The 11,343-nt window shown below is 42.7% G+C and overlaps 1 protein-coding gene across 1 annotated transcript; it reads left to right on the forward strand.

Annotated features, from left to right (window-relative positions):
* Window positions 1-4,256: 4,256 nt before the first annotated feature.
* On the forward strand, window positions 4,257-8,761 carry C3H6orf141 (chromosome 3 C6orf141 homolog). Its single transcript, XM_062187520.1, has 2 exons — window positions 4,257-5,247; window positions 7,580-8,761. Exon 1 carries the CDS (start codon window positions 4,350-4,352, stop codon window positions 4,953-4,955), a length of 606 nt encoding a protein of 201 aa, XP_062043504.1. The 5' UTR covers window positions 4,257-4,349; the 3' UTR covers window positions 4,956-5,247; window positions 7,580-8,761.
* The last annotated feature ends 2,582 nt before the right edge of the window (window positions 8,762-11,343 follow it).

The raw sequence follows: 11,343 nt of genomic DNA on the forward strand, positions 1-11,343 counted from the left end.
CAGAAGCATGTTTAAGATAAATAATGAGCTGGTCAACAGCCATACCACTCTGAACATGCCTGATCTTGTCTGATCTCGGGAGAATAAATAATGAACTCAATTACACACATTTTGAATTTAAAGTACTGTTTTCCAGTAGTTTCTCATAAAATTGAACAGAAACATTTATTTGAGAGGCAGAGAGAGAAATAAACAGATAGAGTCTATCCACTAATTTGCTCCCCAAATGTCTCAAATGGCCACCACTAGGTTGTGCAGACCCCAGGAGCCAACAACTCAATCCAGGTCTACCACAAGGGTGGCAGAGACCCAGCTACTTGACCTATCACCTGCTGCCTTCCAGGATCTGCATTAGCAAGAAATTGAATTCAGGAATAAGGCTGGGGTTTGAATCCAGTCACTCCAACATGGAATGTGGGCATCCCAACCAGAGTCTTAACCACTATGCCAAATGCCTACCCCAGAAGCATTTTTTAAAGGTTAAATTTTGCTAAGAAGAGAAGAAGAAGAGGAGGAGGGGGAGGGGAAGGGGAGAGGAGCTCTAAATTTCACTGGCTTGTGATAACCAAAGTTTATTTTTTTTAAATTTTTTGTCAAAATTTATTCTTGCTCAGAATACATGTTAGCTATTACAGTGCTACTGGGTTCTACTCAGCTCTGTTTTATGTTGTTGTGTTCATTCTCTGATTACTACCAAGACAGAAGCCTAATCTGAGCCATGCCCAGAGCCAATTTTGCAATGCCTTTTCAAGCTTCTGTTGAGATGTCTTCAGTTTCACATCTCCTTACACTCTATAAGCTGCAGTGAGCCACATGGCCAAAATCAACATCAGTGGTGTTAGCAATTATATTTTCATGGAGGGTATTTAACAAATTGTATGGTAGACATGCCAGGAAGTATGGTCTCCTTTCAGGAAGAGGAAGTAAATAATTTGAGATAATAATACAACCTGGAGCTGGCGTTGTGGCATAGTAGGTAGAGCTGCTGCCTGAAACACTGGCATCCCTATTGGGCACTGGTTTGAGTCCTGGCTGCTCCAGTTCTGATCCTGCTGCACTACAATACTGGACCCACTTAAACTGCATTTTTATTTCTGAGTAAGTGTCTCAAGGATAAGTCAGGCAGTTGGATTTCATTCACCCTAGCAGTGGAATTTGCTATTAGACTGTGCCTGTAGTACCAACTTGCTACCCCTTTATAACAGCTTTGATTTCTACCCAAAAAATCTTTGTGCTCCTAACATATTATGATAAAGCCCATTTTTCTCGAGTGAGAGTTGTAATAGTCAGCTCGGATTGCCTTACAAAATACTGGGTGACTTAAACAACAGAAGCTTATTTTCTTGTGGCTTTGAAGAATGGAATTCTGAGCTCAGAATGTGAGCATGGGTGAGTTCTTGTGAGGGCTTTTCTCCCAACTTGCAGATAGTCACTTTCTTAGAGTGTCTTCTCATGGACACATTCTCACTTCCTCTTTTAACAAGGCCACAATCATATTGAATTAAAGACAATATCCTTAAGGCCTAATCTAACATAAAAGATCTCCTAAGAACCCAACTACAAATAGTCACACTGTGGGTTAGAATTTCATTCTGAAAATTCGGAGAAGACACAATTTAATTCATAGCTGTTAGTTTCTATATCTTCCAACCAAAGTACCCAACCAATACAGAGAGAACTCTACTTTTCCCATTGAAGCCTTTCTCAACTACTCTAGTTTTCACTCATTTTCTTCTCTTTACAAAATGTCTTTGCTTTAAATTTCCTTTACTAAGTTGTGGTTGCTAGTACTTATTTTGTGTTTAGTTTTCCTTTATTTCATGTCATAGCCTTAGATATACTATAATTCAGTGATTCTTAAACTAGGCATGTTAGAAGATGGGAGTGGGGTGGGGGAAAGTGCTGTGGTGCAATGGATTAAGCCATGCTGGTATTCCATAAGAGTCCTGGTTTGAGTCCTGGCTGCTCTACTTCCAATCCAGCTCCCTGCTAATGCACCTGGGAAAGCAGTGCAACATGGCCCAAGTGCTTGGGCCCATGTACCAATGTGGGAGACCTACATGAAGCTCCTGGCTCTTGGCTTCAGCCTGGCCCAGCGCTGGCCATTGCAGCTATTTAGGGGGGAGTGAACTAACAGATGGAAGATCTATCTCTTTTTCTCTACTTTCTCTGTAATTCTGACTTTCAAATAAAATAAATGTCTTTACAAAAAATAAAGAACCCTATGGGAAATTTTTGTAAAAACTACCAGTTCCTGGGGCCGGCGCTGTGGTACACTAGGTTAATCCTCCACCTGCGGCGTCGGCATCCCATATGGGCGCCGGTTCTAGTCCCGGTTGCTCCTCTTCCAGTCCAGCTCTCTGCTGTGGCCTGGGACAGACAGTAGAAGATGGCCCAAGTGCTTGGGCCCCAGCACCTGCATGGGAGACCAGAAAGAAGCTCCTGGCTCCTGGCTTTGGATAAACGCAGCTCCGGCCGTTGCAGCCATTTGGAGAGTGAACCAATGGAAGGAAGACCTTTCTGTCTCGCTCTCTCTCACTATCTGTAACTACCTGTCAAATAAATAAAAATATTAAAATATTTTAAAAAATCACTGCTTGGGATGCCTCCATTCCAGGACCAAAAAAAAAAAAAAAAAAAAAAACCACAATACTAGTTCCCCAAGATCCATTACAGGCCAATAAAGTCAAAATCTCTCAGAGCAGGCCAGATTAAAAAACAAAACAAAACAAAACAAAACAAAAAAACCCTGGGGACAACGCTGTGGCTTAGTGGGTAAAGCTGCCACCTGCAGTGCCAGCATCCCATATGGGCTCTGGTTCAAGTCCTGGCTGCTCCTCTTCCAATCAAGCTCTCTGCTATAACTTAGGAAAGCAGTAGAAGATGGCTCAACTGCTTGGCCCCTGCACCCACATGGAAGACCCAAAAGAAACTCCTGGCTCCTGGCTGCAGATGGGCCAGCTCCAGCTGTTGCAGTCATCTGGAGATTGAACTAGTGGATGGAAGACCTCTCTCTCTCTCTGTGTCTCTCTCTCTCTGTCTTTGTCTCCCTTCCTCTCTCTGTAACTCTGCCTTTCAGATAAATAAACAAACCTTAAAAAAAAAAATCCCCTTGGGTAATTCCAATGTACAGTAAGCTTGTAAACTACAGAACTAATTCAATAGCATTTGCAAATTGAATAATTTGACTGTTTCATATCAATTAGTTTTGTCTTTCTAACCTGACTGCAAACTCCTAGTTGGAGAAATTTCTGCATTTACTTAGCAAAAATTAACATAGTCATAAATGGTGGTGGCCTATCTGGTAACCAACAGAACTGCAGTGGTCCTGATTCCTGATCACAGAGAGGTGGTGTAAAACAAATGAGGTAGGAAAAAGTGGACATTTTTCAAACAACCACCTGTTACCAAGGATGGACTGTAAATCACAAACTGAAGCTCCTCTGTTTTTCTTAGCTAGCTTTCTCCTTAGGGCAAGGATTAGTGTGTGGGTGAGTGGATTCCCAAAGCTTAACCAGAGACACTTGTATGTATGTATGTATAAAATGTTAACCCCTAGAGAATAAAAGTAGATGGAGAGATCTAAAAAAAGTTATAGAAACACAAAATTTTAAGTCCTGGAATTAAAGCAGTTTCTTTCTGTTTGTTTTGCTTCTCTTTTGTAGCTCATTTTAAACCAAAGGCATTGTCCTCCGTGAGATAAGCAAGGGTGCCCGCTGTCCAAACCCCACAAAACAAACGCTGTTTTCTCCAAGGCTTCAACTTTTCCACTCTGACCTGTATTCAATAATCCCACCAGCATGGTGGCAGTGGATTCGGAGTGGACCAAAAAATCCTTTTCAGCGGAATTTTCAATGGCTCAGTTAAATATAAAACATTCACAAACTTTCTTTGTTCGTTTGTCTGGAGAGCACCCCAGGAAAGAAAAAAGACTGTTCTAGTCGTTTGGAGGCCAGTGGGGCAGTCGCGGGGGTGCTAATATGAGGGCGTCCAGGGCGCACGACCTGTGGCGAAGAGTCAGTGTGGGTGAGAGACCAGGACAAAAGGGAGCGCGGCTAGGGCTGCGGCTGGGCTAGGGCTGGGCTGTGACCTGGAAGGAGGAGGGCGATGGCGCGGGGTCGGTCTTTCTAACTTTGAATGGCCGGCCAGGCGCGAGGTGGGCGAGGCCTGAAGATCTGCGGAAGCGGCGGAGGCGGGGTTCGGCGCCAAAGTGGCCTAAGGCTGATCCCATCCCCGGCTCCGGCTGGCCGGCCTGGCGGGCCGCTGGGGCCACACCCAGGGCCTGCAGCTCCCGCGCTTTCCGGCGCTCAGCTGGGTCTTGCTGCGTGGACCGGTGGAAGTACGAACGCATGAATGAACCTCCCGCCAGGATGGGAACCCCAGGGCCCCTGGGAGCTGCGCGTTCCACGGACTCCCCCAGCAGCCTGGGGCGCACCGGGTCGTTTCCCCACGAAGTGGGACACGCGGATCCCCCGGCTCCTAACGCGCCGAGTCCCGCGGCAGCGGGGGAGAGCAGAACCAGGGATGGCGCCCACCAGGAACGGCCGGCAGGTCCTAGGGCCGGAGACAGTTTGGACTGCGAGTCCTGGGTCAGAGATAAAGTGCTTTTTCTCCTGCACCCAGAAAGGTGGATGGGGACTCCCGGGGACTCTCCGCGGGAAGAGGTGCTCGCTGGGGAGGACCTTCCACGGGTGGTCGGAGATGGCCACCACCAGGACCCCGACTTCCGCCCTCCGTTTCCACGAGAAAAGAGAATTTCTGGCAGGCGTATAGCAATTTCCCCGGGAGCCCCGCCGCGGGACCCTGCGGCCACACCCAAGTCCGTGCTCGTGCGGGTCGTGGATTACCAGGTAACGCAGGAAGTGCTGTGGACCGCGTGGACGAGGGGCCGCATGACCACGAGGACCGAGGAGCGCTCCATGACCGCGGTCACTTTCCGCACCAGTAAGGAGTGAGACTGCCTGCGGGGCGCCGGGATCCCGGCCAAAACCTGGACTCTCCTGGCGCGCATGGGGGCACCCTGCGCCCTGCCGCACGCAGACAGGAGTCAAGGTTCCCAAGGAACCAATTCCCCGAGGAGATTACACGGGACACCCTGAGCAATGCTCCGGTCTGGTGGATACGCGACCGTAGTTTAGAAAATCCTATTCCAGAACCCAACATGCCATTAACCGACGGGAAAGACCTGGGAGAGGCTGGCGGAGCGCACTGGGAAGGCAGATGGCGCCCAAGACTGCGTAAATAACTGTAAGCGGCGTATTACTTTGGGGAACTTAAAAATCTAGTATAAACCGATGTCTTCCAGGCGAGCGGTAGAAAAGGTATTTTCAACCCGGCAGAGTGCGGGAGTTTTGAAAGAGGAAAATGTGTCGTTAATTCGCATTTCGCAATAACAATCCAGTGACCTCTCTTCTGCCTGCCTTCTTTCTCTGAAAGCAGAACTCAGGTTTGAGGTTTGCTTTCAGCAAAATGGGTGGCAGTGGGTGGGGAGCGAGGCTTGTTATACAATGGAAAAGAAGAAATGGGAAACTAAACGTGGAACAAGGCAGCAAGCAAACATCCCATTTCTTGTTACCCCCTTCTGATGTGCTCACGTTTAGTTTTTTTTTTTTTTTTTAATCCCATCACATTTCAATGTTCTGAAGCAAAAGAGGAACTAGGAAAAGGAGGAGTAGGGAAGGTGCAAAGAATGAGCTTAGAAGGTAAAATTCCATGTAAAATAGAGCCCTGCCCCAAAGAACATCAAATTTAGTGGAGTACAAGGGCCTGTCACTGGGAATTTTTAATTACTGCATATAAATATGCTGATCTACTGCATATAAATACTGCATGTAAATCTTCTGATCTAAAGGTAAATAGAAATATTTTGCCATAAACTGATTGCTATATTCTTATCTGTGATTCTGTAACAGTAAGAATTGTAGTCAAGGGTGAACTGGTAATAAATCTCTCCTGGTGCTTTTGAAAAAACTCATTTTTCTGATTTTATTTATTTCTCTTTGTTACTAAATACCATCTTTATTAATTCCTTAGCTGAACTACCTGACTGAGCCATTACTGAAGGAGTGTTTGTTGGGCCCTGGCTTTTGAAGAGCAAAGGGTTGACTAGCCCTTGTTACTCTCTTATTCCCAGTTAGAGCTTGAAATGCCTCAAAAGATTATCTTATCCCCTCTAGTCTCCTGGTAGGCCAGATAAGCTATGCCTCTGTTTTTCAGGTGAGCCAGCACAGGGCTAAAGGTCACAGGGAGAGTAGTGGTTACTAAGTGGAAGAAGAATGTGGCTTGGAGATGGCCTTAAAGGGACTTGTTTTTAGAGGTCAAAAGATGACTGAGGACATCCTGGGCTTTCTAACTCGTTTCTAAGAAGTCCTAGAATCACCTAGCTGTCCGAGTCCTTCAGGGCTAGTTGGCTAGAAAATTCCTGAGCCCCTCCGTTGAGAGAGGGATTCAGCGGCTGAGCTCAGCTGTGTTCAAAACTGCTTGATAAGTGGAAAAGGTAATATTGGCCCTCATAAAATGGATTCTTTTCTTCCAGCAACACTGCCTGGGGCTTTTATGTGAGGTTAACCTTCTTGGCAGATAGATTTCATACCTGAGTTTATTAATTTGATTGAGTCATCATGGGCGCCAAATGACTGAACACTGAATAGAGACAACAAGAAAGGCCTCTTTTGAAATGACTCCAAAACGTAGCATTATTCAGTTAACTTTTCGATGAAGGAAACCTCTGGAATTCAGTTGCTTGTTTTCAAAACTACTCGCTCTGTGCCACTTTAGGCAAGGGGCCTAATCTCTGTGTTCCTCTGTGTGCTCATTGTTAAGTGGGGATAATAAATAGCATCGACCTCTTAGAGTTTTATCTAGGATTAAGTTTAATGAAAACACTTAAAATACAGCCTGCCAGTACAATAAATATTCAAAGCTAGCTGTTACTGTTATTAGTGTGGTTCATATTGCTTAGTTCATTTTCTATTCCAAAGGGCTTTTTGGCTTATTTAATGACAAAGAGGAAAACCCATGTAACACAAGAATTGAATGTAAACCAAACCAGTGTTCTAAGACCCTCTTCTGCACTTCTATAAGGATTTATTTCTACCTTTTCCCAATCTTCCATGGATCTGTATGTACATTCCCTAAATTCCTTAGAAATGACTTCAACATCTGTGGAAGAACTCAGGCCCAGGCTCAAAGAACTAAGGTGCCTGACAGAGTCTTTGGGAAGGTTTCACAGACTGCCTGGTTCTTCTGGGAGAGTAGGATCTGCCAGGTTAGTGTTTCCCTTCTGAGATTCTAAATCAGATGCCCTGTGGTCTCAGAAAAGCAAAATGGGTACAATTAGTTTTCATTTCATCTCCTTTCTGTCAAAAAGATATTTATTTATTTATTCAAGGTGGCTTAGCTCCTTTAATCCCCTCATGCTCCAGTTAATTTCATTTCCTTCAAGTGGAAAGCTGTTTTTACAGTGCTTCACCAACCTTCTTCTTAACCCACTACGCCACATTTATAGATTTCCTTTGAACAGGTGTCTCACTGAAAACAAAAAGTACTGAATTGCATTTCTGTTGAATTTGCTTCACAGGCTTTCCTGATCTAAGCAGAACCCTGTCGTATGAGGAACCAGAGGAAACTTTACCCATTTACAAGTGTCCTGGGAGTACATACAAAGTGAAACTTGTGCATCTTCAATACCAACAAATCTGTGAAAATGGCCAGGTTCTGGCTCTTTGATCTTACCTCCAAGTCACCAAAAATTATGATCATCTACAACTGTATTAGGTGGGTGAACCACATCAAAGATGTCCAGAACCCACCAGGCCGCTTGAATGACCCCTCAGACAGATATCACAGAGTTGCGTAACCACCATGGATCAGGCAAGTGTTGACCTCTCTTAAAACTTTGTCCACGGGGCCAGCGCTGTGGCGCAGCAGGTTAAAGCCCTGGCCTGAAGCATCAGCATCCCATATGCGCACCGGTTCGAGTCCCAGCTGCTCCTCTTCCAATCCAGTTGTCTGCAATGGCCTGGGATAGCAGTAGAGGATGGCCCAAGTCCTTAGGCCCCTGCACCCATGTGGGAGACCTGGAAGAAGCTCCTGGCTCTGGCCATTGTGGCCATCTGGGGAGTGAACCAGCGGATGAAAGACCTCTCTCTGTCTCTACCTCTCTGTAACTCTTTCAAATAAATAAAAATAAATATTAAAAAAACTTTGTCCAGAAGCTTTATTACCTTTGAGATTCATTACTTTTGACTTCTGCTCTTGTTCTTATTGGACATTACCAGTACTTCTTGCTAAAATTCATTGTGGATCTTTGCTTTTAGAAAAAAAGAGGAAAGAAGGGAAAGCATTCTATTAAATGAAAAAGTTCACTCACTGCAGATAATATGAAGAAATATTATTCTGTGAGGAAAAGTAGAATAAAGGAGAACAAAAACTCACCCATGATCCCAAATTTCTTTTAATATTTGGCATGTTGGCAGTCTGTTTTTTGTTTCCGTTTTTATATATATACATACATATATACATGCATTTTATAAACATCAGCTGTATAAAAATAGTCTTATTGTAACCTTTATGTATTTTGTGAATATTGACTTTATATAACATGCTGTTGCTACTCAAAGTGTGATCTGTGAGCTAGCACCTGGGCATCTGCAGGATTTTTTTTTTTTTTTTTTTTTTTATGTAGAATTTCAATCCACTCCCAGATCTACTGAATCAGAATTTTCATTTTGACAAGATCTTTGGGTGATTCATTTTCAACTGCTAGACACACTTATGTATATCCTACATTTAGTTCTGTATCTTGCTTTGTCACTAAAACTAAAAAATTGTTGTTTTTTCTGTATTCTCCATTAATTGTCAATAATATGTAGAATTATGAAAACATTTAGAGAATGTAGAAGGTGAAATATAGCATGTATGGATATGTAAGTTGGGAAAGAGATCTCTAAGAAGCATTGTAATTATTTTTTAAAACAACCTTACTATTTTAATGTTTTTCCTAATGAGCCATTGATTGATTATTGGATTTCAAACTAAGAAATGTTGTTCTTTAATTATCTAAGAATGTAAAATAATGTTTTCTCGAAAACCCCTTAAGGGAGGGAGAACAGGAAGTCATTAAAGTAAGTAAGGTTGCAACAGTCTCCAGACTGAGTCAAGTGTGTCAGCCAGGCAGGATGAATTGAGAGGGCGTGGGGAAAAGGTGGAGCCACAGATTGAATTAGCTGATTCGGATAAGGAAAAAAGGGGCTGTGACTCTTGAACACCCAGACATTTCTAACTGTAGTCAATAATTTGCTAATTAGGGAGGACAAATCTTTGTGAATGTACTTCTCAGGATGAAGAAAAGAAAGTCTACATTAGTTCTTGGTCACTAGGCAGCCAATAGTCACTAACAAAATGTAAGATTTGTTTGTGTTCAGAGTCTGGGATTAGCTTTAAATTCAAACTCAGATTTTCAGCTTAAAACAGAGTAAGAATACTTACAGAAGACCATAGCCTTCACAAAAATAGAATAAACAGGCTGTGTTTTCATAGCTTGGTATAGTGAGTGAGTCAGCTAACATCATTTGTGCTTGGTGAGGAAGTAAAGGCAGGCAGGATAGTGAGAAAACATTTCAGTGACCAAGGTGGTATATATATAATTTTAATTTTTTGTTGATGTGTAATATTTGTATATGCTTATGTGGTACAGTGATTTTTTTGTTCACATATACATGGAGTAGTGATCCTCGCAAGGTAATTAACATGTCTGTCACTTTAAACTTCTGTCATTTCTTTATGGTGTGTTAATTAAAAATTCTTTCTTTTAACTAGTTATTCAATGCATTATTAATTATATTTACCTTGCTGTGGCATAAAACACTAGAAATTACTTCTTCTAACTGTGACATTACATTCACTGGCCAGCTGCTTCTCATTCCCCCTTAGCCCTACTCTCTTCTAGCCTCTTGTAACTACTAATCTGCTCTCAACTTCTATAAGATATATATTTATTTTTTCAGTTTATTTGAAACATAGAGAGGGATCTTCCATCTGCTGGTTCACTTCCCAAATGACAGAGACAGCCAGGGATTGGCTAGGCCAAAATCATGAACCTAGAAATCAGTCTGAATCGACCACAGGGGTGACAAGAACTCAACTATCTGAGCCATCACCAGCTGCCTCCCAGCATGTGCTTTAGCAGGAAGCTGGATTAGATGTGGCCGTTGGACTTGAATGAAATCTCTCCAGTATACAATGTGGACATTACAAGGAGTGTCTTAACTGCTGTACCAAATGCCTGTCTACAATGTTTTCAGATTTCACATATGAATGAGATCATGTGGTGTTTGTTTTTCTGTGCCTGACTTATTATTATAGTGTCCTCTGAGTTCATCCATATTGTCACAAATGTAACAGAATCTCATGCTTTGTAATCGCTGAATAATGTTCCAGTGGATATTGAGCTGTGTATACCAAGAATATCTTAATATTCCCCCCACTTGACTAAAATTCACATAGGCTTCTTCCTGACCACAGGCTCCTGATCTCCTTTTTTGTGGAGTGCTTTTTTTAAAATTGCTATTGTAAATTATTTCTCTGCTTTTTTGAAAACTCTCCCACTTTTTGTTATAAGGGAGTTGAGTTCAATCTCTCCTAGTATAATACTCTTGAATAATGTGGTGGTCTTGAATAGCCTTCCATGTTTGTTCAAGTGTCCTGGGCAGTGTTCTTTGGGCAGTAATGAAAAAGGGCTTCATGTTTACTCTGTAATGTGTTTGTGTGGGGAAGCTGCAGATGAGTTGTATAGAGGGCAGTGTCTTATCTGGTTGGTTTAGGACTTTTTCAGGTAGGTCCTGAGTTGAAAGAGTGCAAAAAAAATAGGGAAGCTTGCCATCATTGACCGAATCTTGTGCATTGGGTTGATTGCTGCAGAGGCTTTGTTTGGCTTCTCAGGCTAGTTGACATAGAAGTTGTTCTATTATAAGTGGTATCAACTTCAAAGGTTTTTTTCTGGGACCATGTTAGATGAAAAATAATTCTGACAATGCTATGCAAGTAACACTCAAAATTAACCATTAGTACGCACTAGTGCTATTATTTACTTTGCTTTTTTTCCCTAACCAAACTTGATTCTTGATTTAGTGACAAAGAATAGTAGGCCTACAAGAAATAATATCAGACCCAGAACAGTGGTTTTTACTCAGACTCTTTTCTGTCTTTTCTCATATATTACCATCTTTGATCTAACCATTTCTGCCTATACATTTGGTCTGTCATTAGTTTTGGAACAGTCTTGAACATAGAGTTAGAAAATGGAAAACACAGTCAACAGAATTCTGGAAGAGGTAGTCACAG

The sequence above is a fragment of the Lepus europaeus genome, chromosome 3, assembly GCF_033115175.1.
Source record: "Lepus europaeus isolate LE1 chromosome 3, mLepTim1.pri, whole genome shotgun sequence".
Lineage (NCBI taxonomy): Eukaryota > Metazoa > Chordata > Mammalia > Lagomorpha > Leporidae > Lepus > Lepus europaeus.

What these genes read in the sequence shown, in the direction of transcription:
- C3H6orf141 (XM_062187520.1), top strand. Translation starts at nt 4,350, where the DNA reads ATGAATGAACCTCCCGCCAGGATGGGAACCCCAGGGCCCCTGGGAGCT.